Raw genomic sequence first — 20,626 nt, forward strand, 5'->3', positions numbered from 1 at the left:
TCAACATCGCTAATCATCAGAGAAATGCAAATCAAAACCACAAAATAACATACCACCTCACATCTGTCAAAAAGGCTCATTTAAGTCTACAAATAACAAATGTTGAGGAGGATGTGGAGAAAAGGGAATCCTCCTGTTGGTGGGAATGTAAATTGGTGCAGCCACTTCAGAAAACAGTATAGAGGTTCCCTAAAAAACCAGAACTACCATATGATCCAGCAACTTCACTCCTGGGTATACATGTGAAGAAAATTACAACACTAGTTTGAAAAGACACATGCACCTCAGTGTTCACAGGAGCATAATTTATAATTGCCAAGATACAGAAGCAATATAAGTGTCCATCAACAGACGAATGGATAAAGATGACGTGGTTTACACATGCCACGTAATACTATTCAGCCATAAAAAAGAATGGAATTCTGCAATTTGCGACAACATGGATGTACCTAGAGGATATTATGCTTAGTGATGTAACTCAGAGAAAGACAAATATTCTGAGATCACTTATATAGAGGACAAATCAGTGGTTACCAGTGGGGAAACAGCAGGGGGAAGGGCAAGAGTGGGGTATGGGATTAAGAGATACAAACTATGTATACAATAAATGAGCAACAAGGAAGTATTGTATAGCAGGGAAATTTAGTTATTATTTTGTAATAACTTAGAATATAATCTATAAAAATATTTAATCTCTATATTGTACATCTGAAACTAATATAAATCAACTAGAGTTCAATTAAAATTAAAAAAAGTCTTATCCACAGAGACTAACACAGATATAGCATATCTTACATTCAGTAAATAATTCTTGAATGAATGAACTAAAGCCAATACTTCATAAAATCATAACTTATATATAGTTACATCATCCTCAAAGATGACATCTATTCTAAGCATTTTGTCCCAGGAGATAAAGGTTGCCTTTTTAGGAGATGCTCATTGAATAGTATAGAACAACTTTCTGCTGAAAATATGGACATGATGTAAACAAAGAAAAACAACAAAAAGTTTCTTGGAGTCTGGCATATAAAACAAAAAGGAAAGTATCTGAAGAGATGAAAAAAAGGTTCCTAGTTAATTCAGGAATGTTTATTACCACTGACATTTTTCTACAGACAGTCATACATTCACCAGCAATCTGAAAGTGTCAACTTGGTTTTCTTAAGGCATGGAAGAGTAGGGGAAATAGCAGTCTATGTGAGAGTTTACAGTACTTCTCAGATCTTCCCCTTCTCTCTAAATAATCTTCTCTGAGGTAGTACCTATTACACTTTTTACAAATGGTTCAATTAGTATGTGATTAACAGATAAGTGAAAGCAGCTGTCTTAGTTCTCGTACCTTTGAGAAGCATCTTCTTGGTTCAAGGCACTTGTCTGCTTAGTACCTACCATTAAAAGAAACAAAAAACAGTAGGTCAAGTGTACACGAACACCAGGTTACAGGACAGATTCTTGCCCAAATAAACTGTAGACCATCCTTTCTTCTTCTCCACACATTTCACTTCCAACTCTGTGTGAAAATCAAATGAAATGAGAAGGGAATCCAATTTGGTTTTGCAAGCTAATTATTTTTCTTGTTTAAAATGTACCTCTTTCAGGACTGCATTTTCTCATTATCCTAGTCGCATAATTAAGCACTCCTGAAAGCCTGAGATCTAGGGGCAACCTCTCTCTGTCCCCCTCAATGTTCGTTCTCTGGTAAAGAGGGGTGCGACCCCCCTCAAGAGATCCAGGGCACCATAGGGGCAGCCCACCTGCAAGGAGGACCAGTGCTAGGGTGAAGGCCGGCTGCACTCGGCCTTCCAACGCCCTCCTGGTCACCTGCCCACTCAGACGACCCCGATTGTAGGCTCTCAGGACCTCTCCTGCCCTTTCCCTTAGAGTCTGGAGCACAGCCAGCCCATTTTGGGGGAAATCTTGGAAGACTAGCGTCAAGAGATGGGGATTCGGACGAAGGTCTTTTCCAGAAGGCGAGAGTTCGGCGGTAGAAAGCTCTTGGCCTTCTTGCCCCCGAGGATCTCCTTCCTGGGGCAGCCTTTCGGGAGCGCCCACATGCCTCCATCTGGAATTCTGTCGGGGCCGAGTCCTCAGTTCCAAACTTGGGAACAGGCCCTTCCTCCTACCTGCGACATCTCGGGAGGCGCGGGAACGCCGGGCTTTGCGGCCCGCAAAGCACGGTCCGACCCAGTCAGCCATGGGGTGCGTCGTCAGTGTCGGAACCGACCTTGGCGTCTTTCCCCCCCAAGACTCCGCCTCCCGTCGCGCAGCGCGGGGCGGGGCCGGCCAGGAGGGGAGGGACCCGGAAAGCAGCGCGGCGGCGGCGGCTGCGGAGGAGAGCCGCGAGCGGGGCGAGAGGCCTGGCGGTAGGTGGATACACGCGGGGTCCCTGGCAGCCGGGGCTCGCGGTGGGAGGTGAGCCGCGGAGGACCCGGCGTCGGGGCCGAGGCCTCCTTGAGGTCTGGGGCCCAATGGCCGACGCAGGCAGGAACCGGGAGAAATGGCTTCCCTTGGATGCCGCCTGCACGCGCGCTGGGGTTTTATTCGCCCTGCAGCCGGCTGCTGTGAGGATCCGGCGGAACCCCGCTTCTACTATTGGGCTGGGAACCCGGCGGTATAGCCCTGAGGGCGGCCTGTTGCCTGTTTTCGCGCGATACAGTGATTTCACTATATGGGGCGGGGCGCAGTACATCTGTTACAGACAGATGCCCGGGTCTGTAATGCTTGTTACTTTTGGGGTGGAAGGCATCCCAACTTTCATCCCCTCCAGGTGTTACACTCCAATTTCTGTCAAGTGCGACTTAAAAAAAAAATAAAGAAGAAAAGAAAAAGGCTCCCTGATAGTTAGAATTGATTGCAGGCCCACCTTTGGGCGGGAGGGGGTGGGGGGCGGGGGAGACTGTCTTTTAAAAGATCTTAGTGTAAATTTGTGCTACCTCTTGGGAATGAACTAAAGAATTTCTTTCCCCGTCAGTTTATCTTTCAAAATTTTGCTCCAAAAAAACGTAAAGGATGAAACAAGAGGTTTTTGTTGTTTTGGTTTTTGTTTTAATTTCTTAGGCTAACGTTTCAGTAAAAAATTTTCAGCTTTAAAAACCTTCCATTTTCTTTATTGTATTTATTAATAATTCATCAGAATGAAGTAACTTATAATTCAGTATAGTATTACTGATAGTTAACAGTGTATTTATATTATCAATTTCAGCATCAAAACTGGGAAAAATAAGGAATGGCTGTGGAGGAACTACAGTCCATCATAAAGAGATGTGTAAGTAATTTTTTCTGTTTTTGTTTTTAATGACATTTAATGACCTTTCAGAATATGGGAAGAGCACAGATTATTTTTAATTACATCTGCAGTCACTCAAATTGTTAATCTAATTTAATCCTTGCTTTTTTTGACCTATGAATAAATAGCATGAAGGCAGGAAGACAGATTGGATATGTCACTTGAGGAAATAATCTTTACACTTTTAATGCGGATCCTTATCATAGATTTCTTTGGCACAGTGGATTTCAAGGCGATTTATTGAAGTATTTTTTAGCCTAATCCTAATTTTCATACATATGCTTATGTGCAGCTTATCTAGAATTTAAACAGATTTCTTTTTTTAGAGAAAAATCAAATAGTTATTGAATTTCCATTTGCCTAAACATACTTGTTTTTTTGTTTGTTTTTGCCAGCAAATCCTAGAAGAGCAAGACTTTAAAGAGGAAGATTTTGGCCTGTTTCAGTTAGCAGGCCAAAGATGTATAGATGAAGGGCACATAGATCAGCTATTAGAAATTATTCAGAATGAAAAGAATAAGGTAAGTACAATCTTTCTGTGTACTTTTTTAGTCTTTACTAGTAAGAGAATAGGCACATGATACTATCATTCATCCATTCATTTTTTTCAGCAAACATTTAAGAATCAACTTAAAGATCCACTGTAGAAAACTGTGGAAAATAAAAAGGAAATAAGATCAATTATATACTTTAAGGTGCTTACAGTCTAGTGGAAGATATAAACATGTAAAGAACTAGCAATAAAGAGGCAGAATAAACAGATGGTTTATATCTGTTAAATCATTTAGCTTCTCCAGAATAAGTGTTACAGTTGAAATATAAGTAAAATGCAAATAATATTTTGGGAGAGCTGGATGACCTTATTGGCCAATATCATCCGGCTATAATTGTCTCAGAAATCATTCTGCACAATGGGAAAGGATCTTCTTGGGATCAGGAACAGGTGGGACACAGTGTTTATAACACCACCTAATTTTGTCTTCGGACTCATCCCAGCCCCACACTTCCTATATGAGAGATCATCTTGTTTCAAGGAACATACTTTATAGTCCTATTTATTTATACAGTTTTTGTAGGGACTTCCTGGCAGTCCAGTGGTTAAGACTGGGTTCTTCCTTTGCAGGGGACACAGGTTCCATCCCTGGTCAGGGAACAAAAATCTGGCATGCCATGTGACTCCACCAAAAAAAAATTTTTTTCTTTGTTATAACATTCTAGTCATTCTGGCCTAGGATTACATACAGGGCACCTTGATTGTATTTAGATTACTAAAACCTTTTAATCATACATTGTTACAGAATCTCTTACTAGTTCAAAGGTCTTATCTCTTTTTATTTATAATTTTTTTTAGTAAATATTAGGATGTTTTATTTAGTACATTTGTTTTTGATATGTATTTGTAATACCACTGTAGCCCCAAATAAAATAATGCTTTCTTTAACTCCTTGGTTTTTTCCAATTGCATTCTCAGAGGAGAACCTTTGAGAGTACCTTACTTTTAGCTAATCATAATAAAATTAATAAAAGTTAACTATTTATTGTGTATCTACTATATGCCAGATGCTCTTAGGTGCTTTACATCTTTTAACTCGCCTAGTCTCTCCTGAATCCCCTGATAGGATTTTCTAGATAAGGAAAGTGTCACTGAAAAATTAGTGACTTGCCCCAAGTTACTTAGCTTTTATGTGACATCTGACATTTAGATCTGTACAGCCTGGTTTCAGAGCTCTTAACTAATTTTCGTCAACCTCCATAGCACTGTGTAGCACTTGCAGGAAGTTTTAGAGTAGAATAGAGAGGACTGATTGTGAGATTGAGACAGGTGACAAAGATGATGGGGTTTCTAGCCTCTGAGGAGATAATATATACTGAACAGAAAAAGGCAATTTAAGAAGGGGAGAAAGTTCCTTTGATGGAGGACAAGGAAGTTGGCATTGTTTGGCAATGTTGAGTTTAAGTTGCAACAGGTAATTGAAAAGTAATGTTTAGAGAGTAGAGAAATAGGAGATTAAGATGTAGATTTGTGTCTGACTGTTAGAGATTAGGTGATTGTTACAGACTTGAGAATAGTGAGGCTTAACCTTAATAGCTTGAGAATCACCTTGGTAAAGTGTGGTGGTTTATTTTTTGGCTGAGCCGGGTTTTGGTTGCAACATGTAGAATTTTTTTTTTTTTTTTTAGTGTGGCATGTGGGATCTAGCTCCCTGACTCGAGATCAAACCTGGGCTCCCTCCAGCCTGCATGGGAGTGCAGAGCCTTAGCCACTGGACCACCGGGGAAGTCCCATGTGTGGTTTCTCAATTCAGAGGTTCAGATATTGATAAGACAGAGTTTAAAAGTACACCTTAGATTTCTTTTCTAAGAAAGGTGACAGTCAAGATTGATCAAGACTTACTGTTAATCCACTTTGTGTAAAAAAAAAAAAAAAAAAGTGTTTTTTAAAGTCACAGGAATGGTAGTTTGTCCTAAGATGCTATAGTGCAGGGATTTTCAATATTAGTACTATTGATATTTTGTAGCAGTTGTCACCCCAGTAATGACAACTAAAATGTCTCCAGGCATTACCAAATATCCCCTGATTGGGAACAAAAGCACCCCCATTGAAACCACTAATACAGTGGGAAAACTGTGGGCTTTGGAGTGGGACAGCCTTATGTGCAAATCCTGACTCTGCCACATTATAGCAGACATGAGGCATCTCAGTAATCTCTAAACTTTGACATTCTCATCTGTCAACTGGGAATAATTATTATTACCTGGTAATATTAAACTGTACAAGTTTAATTGTTTGTATTAAACTGAACAAGATGTAGCTTCTGGATAGTTAGTATTCTCCTTCCTCATAACGATTCATTATTTACATAATTACTGGGGAACTTGCAGCTGAGATTATGATTGTGTGATATGTTGTCACAATCCTTTTTTCAACTCAGATATGTAAAATTTTATTCAAATCTGGAATTTCTCTTAATTATACTCAGAGATGGGCTTCCCTGGTGGCTCAGATGGTAAAAGAATCTGCCTGCCTTGCAGGAGACCCAGGTTCAATCCCTGGGTTGGGAAGATCCCCTGGAGAAGAAATGCTACCCCACTCCAGTATTCTTGCTTAGAGAATCCCATGGACAGAGGAGCCTGGCTAGCTACAGTCCACAGGGTCAGAAAGAGTTGGACATGACTGAGCAACTAACACATTCACTTCCATGCCTAATAAACTTCTGTTTCTTTAACAAGCCTTAGCATAACCATCCCCTGTTCTGGGAAGCCTCTCGCTTTCCCTGGTTAGAAGTGACTATTCTGCTATACTTTATACTCTGTCTTTATTATTTTATAAGACTGAGTTCATTCAGGGAGTTTTGTACTGATCTGTATTCTTCTTAGATGTATTTTCTTTTGAATGAACCTAGAATATGAATCCTTTGAGGATAGATTGCTTATCTGATGTGTTTTTTGCTTTACTTCCTGCACCTAGAGTATTCTAGGGTCCTATCAAATACGTTTGATAAATACTAATGAGTTGAAGTAGAATGCAGGTCAGAGAAGTGGAGTATATTGCCAGTAGTTTTAAAAATCAGTGGTTTTGCTCTAGGGTGGCTTGTGTGTTTTTCTTTGAAAAGTTCTTTTAGATTTCTAAGTTTAGAATGGGTAGCAGGAAATTTCTGTTTATTAAAGTTGATTCTGAAAAAGCCAAATTAAGAAAGAAAACTTTAAAAAATAGGCCAGGAGAAAGTGGAAAACGAATACACTTGAAGGCAAACTAGAAATTGGCTAGAAAACTGACTTTACTGCCTTAAAAAAGAAAACAACACGAACATTTTATTTTACATTGCAACATTTTCAATTTTGCTTTGGATTTCAATAAGCTGAAGAGTTACAGTAAAACATGTCACCAAGTTCTAATGATGAGAAGCAAATGACTGAAAAAGTTTTTGTACTTAATGGAAAATTTCTAGAAATTGTTCCTCAGTCATAAAACCTTCTTGTATCTCCTTTTATTTTTTATGTCATCCAGAGGCCAGATGTTGAGAAACTGGGGTGAATCCTTTCCCTTTGCTCCAAACAGTTGGCAGCCTATAATACATCTTAATTAAATAATTGCTTTAGAAAAAAAAGGGAATCAGTGGTTTTGATAATGAATGTGAATCACTAATTACAAGTTAAACTTTTAGTTGTATAAGCATTCTGAAATATCTTTGAAAATAGAAGCTGTTTGTAGATGAGAAAGTTGATGAAGTGGTATCCCCTTTATGTTTACAGAAGTTACGTGATTATAATATACTTAGAGATTCTCCAGTGAACTTTAAAAGGTTCATGAGTGTTGGCTGGATTGCTTTATGAATTGGGAGCAAAATTCTCCGTGAAAATTTTAAGTACTGCTTATATAAAGCAAATTAGCTCTCTTGTTGGAAATAGAGGAACTATTTAAATCCTGGGAAAGACTAACTTACCTGATTAAAAGTAGAGACTCATTTGCCTTTCCTCAGTGTAAGTATTAAAAACCAGTTTAGAATTTGTTATCTCTTAGCTGCCAGTCCTAGGAAGTCAAGGGGGAGATGTTCATGGACACACTTGCCTCATCTTTTCTGTTTTTGAGGAAATTGTAAGCTTCACCAGGTTAAGAAAGCTCACTGTGAGAGTCCTGTAGATGGCAGTATTTGCTTTACTCTGAAAACGTTTTTACAGGTCATTGTTAAGAATATGGGCTGGAATCTTGTTGGTCCTGTTGTTCGATCACTTTTAAGGAATGAGAAGGAAGATGATAAAAGAAAGTGTCATTTCCTGCTGCTTGATTTATTGGTAAAGGTAAGTTAACAAAACTAGATTCACTTTGTTGCAATATGCAGCAGTATTTTATAATTTCCTTTAATGTTTTTGGTGAGAAAGCTTTAGTACATGAATATATAGGAGGGAACTCTTTGGAGAAGAGGCCCATCCTTATTTATCAGATGGGCAATTCCATTTCATTTTTCCCAAGTTTTGTGGATGTAAGAATTATCCAACCTTATCTTCATTTCAGTTCAGTCGCTCAGTTGTGTCTGACTCTGCGAGCCCATGAACTGCAGCACGCCAGGCCTCCCTGTCCATCACCAGCTCCCGGAGTTTACCCAAACTCACATCCATTGAGTCAGTGATGCCACCTAACCATCTCATCCTCTGTCGTCCCCTTCTCCTCCTGCCTTCAATCTTTCCCAACATCAAGGTCTTTTCAAATGAGTCAGCTCTTTGCATCACGTGGCCAAAATACTGGAGTTTCAGCTTTAACATCAGTCCTTCCAATGAACACCCAGGACCAGTTTCCCTTGGATGGACTGGTTGGATCTCCTTGCAGTCCAAGGGACTCTCAAGAGTCTTCTCCAACACCACAGTTCAAAAGCATCAATTCTTCTGTGCTCAGCCCTCTTTATAGTCCAACTCTCACATCCATACATGACCACTGGGAAAACCATAGTCTTGACTAGACAGACCTTTGTTGACGAAGTAATATCTCTGCTTTTTAATATGCTGTCTAGGTTGGTCATAACTTTCCTTCCAAGGAGTAAGCATCTTTTAATTTCATGGCTGCAATCATCATCTGCGGTGATTTTGGAGCCCAAAAAAATAGTCAGCCACTGTTTCCACTGTTTTCCCATCTATTTGCCATGAAGTGATGGGACTGGATGCCATGATCTTACTTTTCTGAATGTTGAGCTTTAAGCCAACTTTTTCACTCTCCTCTTCACTTTCATCAAGAGGCTGTTTAGTTCTTCTTCGCTTTCTGCCATAAGGGTAATGTCATCAGCATATCTGAGGTTATTGCTATTTCTCCTGGCAATCTTGATCCCAGCTTGTGCTTCATCCAGCCCAGCATTTCACATGAGGTACTCTGCATATAAGTTAAATAAGCAGGGTGACAATATACAACCTTGATGTACTCCTTTTCCTATTTGGAACCAGTCTGTTGTTCCATGTCCAAATCTAACTGTTGCTTCCTGACCTGCATACAGATTTCTCAAGAGGCAGGTCAGGTGGTCTGATATTCCTATCTTTTTCAGAATTTTCCAGTTTATTGTGATCCATACAGTCAAAGGCTTTGGCATAGTCAATAAAGCAGAAATAGATGTTTTTCTGGAACTCTCTTGCTTTTTTGATGATCCAGCGGATGTTGGCAATTTGATCTCTGGTTCCTCTGCCTTTTCTAAAACCAGCTTAAATGTCTGGAAGCTCGCGGTTCATGTATTGCTGAAGCCTGGCTTGGAGAATTTTGAGCATTACTTTACTAGCATGTGAGATGAGTGCAATTGTGTGGTAGTCTGAGCATTCTTTGGCATTGCCTTTTTTTGGGATTGGAATGAAAACTGACCTTTTCCAGTCCTGTGGCCACTGCTGAGTTTACCAAATTTGCTGGCATATTGAGTGCAGCATTTTCACAACATCATCTTTTAGGATTTGAAATAGCTCATCTGGAATTCCTTCATCTCCACTAGCTTTGTTCGTAGTGATGCTTCCTAAAGCCCACTTGACTTCCCATTCTAGAATGTCTAGCTCTAGGTGAGTGATCACACCATCATGATTATCTGGGTCATGAAGATCTTTTTTGTACAGTTCTTCTGTGTATTCTTGCTACCTCTTCTTAATATCTTCTGCTTCTGTTAGGTCCATCCCATTTCTGTCCTTTCTTGAGCCCATCTTTGCATGAAATGTTCCCTCGGCGTCTCTAATTTTTTTGAAGAGATCTCTAGTCTTTCCTATTCTATTGATTTCCTCTATTTCTTTGCATTGATCGCTGAGGAAGGCTTTCTTATCTCTCCTTGATATTCTTTGGAACTCTGCGTTCAAATGGGTATATCTTTCCTTTTCTCCTTTGCTTTTCACTTCTCTCCTTTCCACAGCTATTTGTAAGGCCTCTTCAGACAGCCATTTTGCTTTTTTGCATTTCTTTTCCATGGGGATGGTCTTGATCCCTGTCTTCTGTACAATGTCACAAACCTCTGTCCCTAGTTCATCAGGCACTGTGTCTATCAGATCTAGTCCCTTAAATCCATTTCTCACTTCCACTGTATAATCATAAGGGATTTGATTTAGGTCATACCTGAATGGTCTAGTGGTTTTCCCTACTTTCTTCCATTTAAGTCTGAATTTGGCAATAAGGAGTTCATGATCTGAGTCACAGTCAGGTCCCAGTCTGTTTTTGCTGACTGTATAGAGCTTCTCCATTTTTGGCTGCAAAGAATATAATCAATCTGATTTTGGTGTCGACCATCTGGTGATGTCCATGTATAGAGTCTTCTCTTGTGTTGTTTGAAGAGGGTGTATGCTGTGACCAGTGCATTTTCTTGGCAAAACTCTGTTAGCCTTTGCCCTGTTTCATTTTGTACTCCAAGGCCAAATTTGCCTCTCTTTCCAGCTATCTCTTGACTTCCTACTTTTGCATTCCAGTCCCCTGTGATGAAAAGAACATCTTTTTAGGGTGTTAGTTCTAGAAGGTCTTGTAGGTTTTCATAGAACCGTTCAACTTCAGCTTCTTCAGCGTTACTGGTCAGGGCATAGACTTGGTTTACCGTGATATTGAATGGTTTGCCTTGGAAACGAACAGAGATCATTCTGTCGTTTTTGAGATTGCATCCAAGTACTGCATTCGGACTCTTTTGTTGACCATGATGGCTACTCCACTTCTTCTAAGGGATTCCTGCCCACATTAGTAGATATAATGGTCATCTGAGTTAAATTCATCCATTCCAGTCCATCTTAGTTTGCTGATTCCTAGAATGTCGACATTCACTCTTGCCATCTCCTGTTTGACCACTTCCAATTTGCCTTGATTCATGGACCTGACATTCCAGGTTCCTATGCAATACTGCTCTTTACAGCATCAGACCTTGCTTCTATCACCAGTCACATCCACAACTGGGTATGTTTTTCTTTTAACTCCATCCCTTCATTCTTTCTGGAGTTATTTCTCCACTGATCTCCAGTAGCATATTGGGCACCTACCGACCTAGGGAGTTCATCTTTCAGTGTCCTATTTTTTTTGCCTTTTCATACTGTTCATGGGGTTCTCAAGGCAAGACTACTGAAGTGGTTTGCCATTCCCTTCTCCAGTGGACCACATCCTGTCAGACCTCTCTACCCTGGCCTGTCCATCTTGGGTGGCCCCACACGGCATGACTTAGTTTCACTGAGTTAGACAAGCTGTGGTCTTTGTGATCAGATTGACCTTATCTTAGATCCACTGATTCAGAATCTTCAAAGAGAGACCTAAAAAGATCTATTTTTTTTAAAAGTAGCTTATTATATAGATGTGAAATTAATGCTTTAGATAATTTAGGGAGGTAGTTCATGGCCACACTGATCTTTTGGCAATGTTGAAAGTAAAATCAAATCTCAGTCCTCTTTTTTCGGTGGTATGTTCCCTAAAAGAATATACCACAAAGAAATCTAAAAAATAAAACCTAGAATGCTGGTGATCACAGTGGACATAGAAGTAGCAAATATATTAGGTTTAACTGACCACCTTAGAAAGAGGCTCTGAGTAAAAGCTTAATAGAGTTATAATCCAAAAATGATAGTTAAGAGAGAGAAATTCTAAGGAAAAGTACATTATAAGAAGCCACTTAGAGATCACTGTAAATAAACACAAATATATACTTGGAAAGAAGGAACTCCCTAGGTTTTAGTTATTAACTATGAGAGCTTTCAGAAAAACAAGGCAGGTGAGGTGATAAGACCAGTCAGAAAGCAATGCAAAGTTTTGTTTCTTCAGGAAAGACAAAAGAGACTCTGCACTCATCTAAACACCCTAGCAGTGTGAGATAGAAATGTCCCACCTGCTAGAAGCTCTGGGAAATGAAGGCAGCCTTCAGAATAGACATCAAAGCTCAAAAGAAACCTCAGCTCTGGTGATCAGGCTGTCCTTTCCCCTATTTCTCTAACTTTTCCATTCATCAGTAATTTAAGTCTCGTAAATGTAGCTGTCCATTAGGAGACCTTGATTGCTTGCTTTCATAGAGTCACAGACTCTGGGTTTTGCCAGTGTATTTTTGAAAAACATTTTTATGAGATGTTTTATTCATATGCAAAAATAATTATATTATCTCAGTATATGCCTTTTAAAAATAATAATAATGTGGCTTTAAATACAACTTGTATTAAACAGGTTCAATTGTGAATATTTTTATAGTTATGTAATCCAAAGGAATTATTGTTGGGTTTGCTTGAACTGATTGAAGAGCCCTCCGGAAAACAGATATCCCAAATTATTCTTCTTTTACTTCAGCCATTACAAACAGGTAATGAGTATATTGATACCTAAGTGTTGCTTGTTTTATTTGTGTAAGTGCCTTGACGTTACTCCAAGATGTCAACAGTCTACCAAAGTATAGTTTATGCCTAATTATTGAGTACTCTGCTTAAACTAGTAATAGCAATGCCAAATTGAATCCTGCTGCTCATAGAAATATGACAATACCTGGCGCAGTGTGGGTACCCAGTAAATTGTTGAATGCCATGCCCGTTTTCACATGCTTTGTTGTAACCTATAGCTTTTTGCTTAACCTTCCTATCTGCAACTTATATTTAGAATTTTTCCTGTAAATATATTTGAAGGATATGTTTTGGCTGTTCTGCACTGCTCAATCTGATTTTGTTGTGGTAGCCTTGTATTTTAATTAAGAATGGTATCAGGCAGGGCATTGCTCAGCCTCTGCCTTAGGACGTTGGGATTAGGAATAATAAAGGTATTACTGAAGAATGAAACAAGTGGAAAGAAAAGTTTTCATGACTGAGTAAAAAAAAAGTACTGGTAAGTTATCGACTTTGGCAACCAAGGCAGATAGTATTTGTGCATGGGAAGAGACTACCATTTTATAACCAACATGTAACACAGTCTATCAGAAGGACCTGGGATCAGAAACTAGAGTAAATTTGTTTTAAATGTGAATGCCCCACAGATTTGTATCAATTGAAATATTTAAAGTCTTCTAGAAAGAAAAATCTAATACTACTACATTTCATTTTTACAGTGCTTTATAGTTTATAAGATACTTGATCTTATTTTATGCTTATAACAACCAAAGACTACAGAAAGAATTACTTCTTTAAGTTTTAAGTATGTAACCTGGTAAGAACATACCTAAACAAAATTTCATGGCATCTGTTGTAAAGTGCCATGATCGTAAGGTGTGTTATTATTTTATGCACCCCTAAGAAGGAAAAAAAATACTGCCAGTTAGGCTGTTATATGTCATCTTGATGTCAGAGTTGTCAGAATGTGAGGGAGAAACTGTATGTGGTAATTTGGCATTTATTGGACTTATTCTTCATTGTTTACCTTCATGAGGCAGCCTCAAGTAATAACTTGGTCTCTGTTTTAGTGATTCAGAAACTTCGTAACAACAAGGCATATTCAGTTGGGTTAGCATTGTCTACACTTTGGAGTCAGCTCTCTCTCCTTCCTGTTCCATACTCAAAAGAACAAATACAGGCAGATGACTATGGCCTTTGTCAGTGCTGCAAGGCCTTAATAGAGTTCACTAAACCTTTTGTGGAGTATGTCATTGATAACAAGGAAAACTCAATGGAAAATGAGAAATTAAAAGATGAAATACTGAAATTGTAAGTATATTTTTAAGAACAATTCATAATGAACTTAAGTATTTGATAGTTCAGTTATTTAAAATGTTTCTTTATTTGTGATGGAAAGTAAATCTAGTTTCAAAATTTGAATTTTAGAAGAATATGGAATTCAGTTGATGTAACCTGGGCATTTAATGATATTTAAAAAAATTAAATATCATATGTACATGTGGCTCAGATGGTAAAGAATCCACCTGCAATGAAGCAGACCTAGGTTCAGTCCCTGGGTTAGAAGATCCCCTGGAAAAGGGAACAGCTACCCACTCCAGTATTCTGGTCTGGAGAATTCTATGAACAGAGGAGCCTAGCAGGCCACAGCCTACGGGGTTGCAAAGAGCAGGACACAACAGAGCAACTTTCACTTTTCAAAAAAATTAAAACAAACATCCATTTTTTTTGGTTCACTTACATTCTTTTATAGATTGCCTTTACTTATGGTAAGTGAACAATAGCAGTGGAAGAATAGATAGTTGTAGCTCAAAGAATCTGTTTTTTCCCAGGGGAATTATGTTTTACTCTCCCTTTGAAAGCAGCAAAAGATGCACCAGACAGTTGAAATTCCACTTTGATAACAAAAACAGTAGCAGAGAACCCAGTAGCATTCATACCAGGGGTACTATAGGCTGTGCAAAGGAGTACTGTGTATTGTTGTCAAGCACTTGACACATGGTTAATCCAAATTTAGTGCTGGAAGTGTAAAATATTCCCTGTATTTCAACAACCTGTTATTAAAAGAGATACTAAAATATCTTAATAATTTTTATACTGATAACATCGAAATAATGTTTCTAATATATGGGTTAATAAGATAAATTACTAAAATTCTCTTGTCTCCTACTACTTTTTTAGTGTGACAGCTAACAAATTTTTAATTACATATGGGGCTTTAATTATATATAGGACTGTTAGACAGTGCTGGACTGGATTATATTGAATTACATGTACCAATAATTTTAGTTTTAAAATTTGGGAGACTAAAACTGCTGTCAGCTTTCTATCTTGTCAGGCTAGGATATTAGACCTTTTTTTTTCTTTTTTACCATTTATAAAACTCATTTCATGAAAGAAAATACATTTTAACTAAAGAAATAGGTAGGGCTTAATCACAGAATAAAGTTTGGTTTTCTAAATAAAACAAATACAGCTCTATGAAAAAAATTACTGCATTGTCCTGATTTTCCCTGAACTTATGAAAACTACATATACACTAGCACTGTCCTAAGACAAATATTCAGTACGCATCAGTATAGTCCAGACATGAAAGTGACTTTCTGCACAGTGAGTCTAGCACAGTATTCTTATGCTCTCCCCATTAGTAGTAAGAAAAATCTTATATCATTACAGGCCATTGAGTTATTGGTTATTTTATTTTTTATTGTTATTTTTCATGTTATTTATGTTATTTTTCATGTGAAAACTAGTTATTTTATACTTAGGAAGTGCTGTATTCAATAGTTACCTATTTCTTAAATTTTAGTTGTTTGAAAAGCTTGAAATGCCCTTTGCTGACAGCACAATTCCTTGAGCAGTCTGAAGAAGCTGGAGATGATCCTTTAAAGTGTTTTGCATCCGAAATAATAGTAAGTACAGCTAATTTAATTTGTTATAAAATCTGTAATCTAAAATATTACCTGCTATATTCTCATCTGCGGCACATGGACATGTAAATTGACACATATGTTAATAAAGCAATATGTATTTTTTGTAGAACATAGTTAAACAAAAAGATGAAAAATAAACAGCAATAATTTCAATAACCAGATATAAATAATATTAACTCCTGTACAGAAAAATTCTGCAGTTTTCCTGTGTCTTTTTCCTTTACTTTCACTCAAAACACTTCACTTCTGACATTTCTGGTCACAGAATGTGTGGGTTTTTTCCCCCCATATGAAACAATTCTGCAGTGCCAACTGGGCATCCTACAGTTTAACTCAATTCTGACACTTAACTACCTGGAGATAGTATCAGATTCCACAGGTTAAGGGCTTAGTCCCATGAGACTGCTCCCTATTTCAGATGCCAGTTGCTAGTCTTAGGTTCCCAGTTTACCCGCAACTTCTGTCTGGCTTGGCTACAAATGGGAGATTCCGTGACCTCCTGCTCTTTGGGTTCGATTATTTGCTACAACAGCTCACAGAATTAAAAGGAAACCTTTACTTTATTTTACTAGTTTATTAAATGATATGATAAAGGATGCAGAAGAACAGCCAGATGAAGAGCTACATAGGGCGAGGTGTTGGAGGGTCCTAAGCTTCTAGTCTCATGATGTTGGAATACATCATGATCCCAGGACACTGTGATCTCTAGCCTGGAAGCTCTCTGAAATTCCTATTTTGGGGATTTTATTGAGGCTTCCTCATTTAGACATGATAAAACATTAACTCCATTTCCAGTCCCTCCCCCTCTCTAGAACTGGGGGATGGGACTCAAAATTCCAAGCTTCTAATCATGGCTTGTTCTTTCTGGTTACCACCCCCTACCCAGGAGCCATCTTAGTGCCCACTCAGAGTCTCTTTACTAGAACAAAAGATGCTTCTACTGTCTTATAACAGAAATTTACAGAGGTTTTAGAGCACTTTGTCAAGGACAGGGTTAGACACCAATATTAGAACAGATGTTCCTAGTGCTCTTATCACTTAGAAAAGGTTTCAGGAACCCTGAAACATTATGCAAAATGCTGGGCTGGATGAATCACAGGCTGGAATCAAGATTGCTGGGAGAAATATCAACAGCCCCAGATATGCAGATAATACTACTTTAACGGCAGAAAGTGAAGAAGAACTAAAGAGCCTCTTGATGAAAATAGAAGAGGAAAGTGAAAAAGTTGGTTTAAAACTCAACATTCAAAAAACTAAGATCATGGCATCCAGTCCCATCACTATAGAAGGGGGAAAAGTAGAAGCAGTGACAGATTTTATTTTTTGGGGCTCCAAAATCACTGCTGACAATGACTGCAGCCATGAAATTAAAAGACACTTGCTCCTTGGAAGGAAAGCTATGACAAACCTAGACAGCATATTAAAAAGCAAAGACACCACTTTGCCGACAAAGGTCCGTACAGTCAAAGCTGGTTTTTCCAGTAGTCATGTATGGATGTGAGAGTTGAACCATAAAGAAGGCTGAGCACCGAACTGATGCTTTTGAATTGTGGTGCTGGAGAAGACTCTTGAGAGTCCTTTCCACAGCAAGGGGATCAAACTAGTCAATCCTAAAAGAAATAAACCCTGAATATTTATTGGAAGGACTGATGCTGAAGCTCCAGTACTTTAGACACCTGATGTGAAATGGCAACTCATTGGAAAAGACCCTGATGCTGGGAAAGATTGAAGGCAAAAGAAGAGGGCGGAAGAGGATGTGATGGTTAATCATCACTGACTCAGTGGACATGAATTTGAGCAAACTCTGGGACATAGTGAAGGAGAGGGCAGCTTGGCATGCTGCAGCCCATGGGCTTGCAAAAAGTTTGGACACGACTTAGTGACTGAACAACAACAGGAACACTGTGCCAACAACCAGTAGCAGAGACCCATATATATTTTCTGTTATCTCACACCACCTTCCAGATGTTTTTCTCCTTTAATAGTTTTATTTATATATATATTTATTATTATTATTTTTTTAAGATCCTAACATATAGTTGACTCTTGAGCATGTTCAAGGGGTAGGGGCACCACACCTCTGCTTAGTCAGAATTCGTGTATACCTTGTAGTCTGCCCTCTGTATTCAGAATTTGAACTTTGAGGAGAGATGGAATTAGAGAAGATGCCAGAACTTTAGAGAAGCTAGATTCTAAGATGAGAGATGATTGGTAACTGATATAAACAGATATGTAGTTAAATAGTAGTGAAGAGGTTATGAGTGATGAAGAGGGAGGGGGAATGGATTTTTCCCAGGAGTATATAAAAACCTGGGGCTTCATTGTGGCAAGCGAGAGTACACTATAAACCTCTGGAAACAGTACAGACTTCACCATTTGTGATACATGTGCCCCGTTTTAAGAAGATGGCTATGAAAGTTGGAAACTTAAAGCTGGAAGTGATGTAATCAAACTGTTTTGAGTTCACCACTGTAATGGAGGTTGAACTTAAATAAGAATGGAAGTAGGGAGATTGGCTAGGTATCTTTTGGGAGTTAAGTGAGAATGATGAGAGTTAAGAGAGAATGATAAGAGAATGGAAAGAAGAGAAGGCAGATTTGAGAACTTAAAAAGTAGATAAAATTGCAAAGTTTGGTCATAGACTGAATTTAGAAAAATAGTACAAAAGTTGAGTTATGGACAAGGTTTTTTGCTTAATAATAGGACAGGTATAGGTTCCAATAATTGAGATAGAGAATACACAAGCAAGGAGTAGGGGGTTCTGTGCTTTAAATTTTTTTTCATTGTGGAAATTTAAAGACATTCATAAAAGTAGAGGGAGCAATGTAACATAGTCTCATGTACCCCCTGCCTCACTTTAACAATTAACATTTTTGCCAATCTTGTTTTATCTAGCCTACCCCCCCCCCTTTTCTTTTGGAGTTGATAAGCAATGTAAAGTTAGTTTATTTTTTTTTAATGTGTTAAATTTTTATTGGAGTATAGTTGATTTACAGTGTTGTGTTAGTTTCTACAATACAGCAAAGTGAATCACTTATTCACATATGCACGATTTCTTAGATTTTTTTTTCCATTGTAGGTTATTACAGGGTATTGAGTAGAGATCCTATGCTATATAGTAGGTTCTTATTAGTTATCTATTTTATATACAGTAGTGTGTGTATGTCAGTCTCAGTCTCCCAATTTATCCCTTCCCCCCTTTTTGCTGTAGTATTTTATTGCAAGTCCTAGATATATCCTTTCGTCTGTGAGTCTTTATGTATGCTTCTCTAATTGGTAAGGACTTTTAAAAAACATAACCACAATGCCATATGACCCTAACCAGATTAACAATTATTCTAATTATATATAAATATATATATATATATATGTATATCTAATACCCAGAGAGAGCAGGTTTTAAGGAGCAAATTTTGAATAAGAGTGATGAGATTAACCTAAAGAGGTGAATCGGTGTGAGAAAAGAGTTCAGGGCTGAACCCTGTAGGGTTCAGTTCAATTCAGTCCCTCAGTCATGTCTGAAATTTTGCGATCCCATGGACTACAATACTCCAGGCTTCCCTGTCCATCACCAACCCCCAGAGCTTGCTCAAACGCATGTCCATCAAGTCAGTGATGCCATCTAACCATCTCATCCTCTGTCATCCCCTTCTCCTCCTGCCTTCAATCTTTCCCAGCATCAGGGTCTTTTCCAATGAGTCAGTTCTTCACATCAGCTGACCAGAGTGTTGGAGTTTCAGCTTCAGCATCAGTCCTTCCAATGAACATTCAGGACTGATTTCCTTTAGGATTGACTGGTTTGATCTCCTTGCAGTCCAAGGGACTCTCAAGAGTCTTCTCCAACTCCACAGTTCAAAATCATCAATTCTTCAGCACTTAGCTTTCAGCTTTACCCTGTAGGGTACCAGCTCATAAACAAGCCCATCAGAGAGACCAAGAAAGGAGAGCAAAGCAGTGATGAAAGTATCACAGAAACTGAAGCGGTAGAGTTTAGAAAGAAAGAAATGATTGCTACTGTTAAATGCAGCAGAAGTAGTCTATAGAATTGGAGTTGAAAAGCATCCACTGGATTTAGGAAGTAGATGCCATTGATAATCTTAGCAAGAGCAATTTGAGTGGAGTGTGGGAGACAAAAATCAGTTGAGTAGATAAAGGAGTACATGAAAAATGAGACAAAGGAGATAACTGATATAAGCTATACTTTAGAAGAGTTTGGATGAGTAAGGAAGAGGCAGCAGAGAAGACATGAAGGTAATTGGGAGAGATAGGGAGGCTTGAGCATATTTATAGGCTAAAGGGGTGGAAACCATCAGAGGGGAAAAGAAAAGTGTTATGGAATAACTGAAGTAATGTGGCAGGAGGAGAGCAGACAGCTGGGCACAGGATCGAGGACACCTGGAGAGGAAGAACATGTAGAACAGATATGCATGTAGAAAAATTTGTAGCAGAAATGTAGTGTTATCATCAAGGGAATCAGACCCACTGGCCTCATATTTCTTAAGAATGAGGAGGTAGAAATGAGGATTGAACAGGGGGCTTCAGAAAACTGATAAAGATTTGGAATATTGAGTGGAATGAAAAGAGAGGTAGAAGACCAGGAAAGCATTAGTCAGTAGTGCTGAGCACTTGGCGTTTGTTGTTGAAGACCACAGCTGTAGAAATAAGTATTTGTGTGGTTTTTCTCCAGTAGTATCAGCTGTCTGGGTGTTGAAGTAGAAAGGTGAATTGTAGCTGTCTTTCCAAGGCTGGCATTTTATTGGGTACATGTAGCTAAAGGAAATATAGGGTGCAGATAGTTCAAATAATAGTGCATTGGTTGGTTAGGGAAAGAAGTGGATTAAGGAGGGACAGATGGGTAGGTTAAAAATGAAGGCATCATAATACTAGAGAAGTCAGAAGTAGATAAGTAGGTTGGTAGGAGAGATAAGATAAGAAATTGTGGTCAGAAAATGAGATGCTGGAGTTTAGGTATCTAATATGGAATAGCTCCAAATGTTGATAGAGATCCAGGATGGAATTTGGTGCCAAAATGGATTAGAAATTAAGGTCATTTGAATTCAGTGGTCAGAAACACCATGAGGCTGACCTGCTGTAGGAGTTATCTGCATAACTCCAGGATCATAGCAGG

General features: G+C 38.5%; 2 protein-coding genes across 12 annotated transcripts in view; one reads left to right on the top strand and one right to left on the bottom strand.

Annotated features, from left to right (window-relative positions):
* The window catches only part of RPAP2 (RNA polymerase II associated protein 2), a 130,756-nt gene extending 128,418 nt beyond the window's left edge, over positions 1–2,338 (bottom strand). For all 11 annotated transcript variants that reach the window (XR_011463672.1, XR_011463673.1, XR_011463674.1 and 8 more), the window contains exons 1-2: positions 2,127–2,338; positions 1,343–1,388 (exon numbers count right to left, since the gene is read on the bottom strand). Coding sequence is in view for 8 of the 11 variants with exons in the window: in XM_070367683.1 (XP_070223784.1) it covers positions 1,343–1,388; positions 2,127–2,199 (119 nt within the window). In the remaining 3 variants the exon portion in view is untranslated. The remainder of the gene's footprint in view (positions 1–1,342; positions 1,389–2,126) is intronic.
* GLMN (glomulin, FKBP associated protein) overlaps positions 2,282–20,626 on the top strand; it is a 44,403-nt gene continuing 26,058 nt past the window's right edge. The window contains exons 1-7 of the mRNA XM_014477910.2: positions 2,282–2,366; positions 3,206–3,268; positions 3,685–3,810; positions 7,970–8,089; positions 12,444–12,552; positions 13,636–13,876; positions 15,375–15,477. Coding sequence (XP_014333396.1) covers positions 3,230–3,268; positions 3,685–3,810; positions 7,970–8,089; positions 12,444–12,552; positions 13,636–13,876; positions 15,375–15,477 — 738 coding nt within the window. The 5' untranslated portion in view covers positions 2,282–2,366; positions 3,206–3,229. The remainder of the gene's footprint in view (positions 2,367–3,205; positions 3,269–3,684; positions 3,811–7,969; positions 8,090–12,443; positions 12,553–13,635; positions 13,877–15,374; positions 15,478–20,626) is intronic.

This window comes from Bos mutus, chromosome 3, assembly GCF_027580195.1.
Source record: "Bos mutus isolate GX-2022 chromosome 3, NWIPB_WYAK_1.1, whole genome shotgun sequence".
NCBI classification, from domain to species: domain Eukaryota; kingdom Metazoa; phylum Chordata; class Mammalia; order Artiodactyla; family Bovidae; genus Bos; species Bos mutus.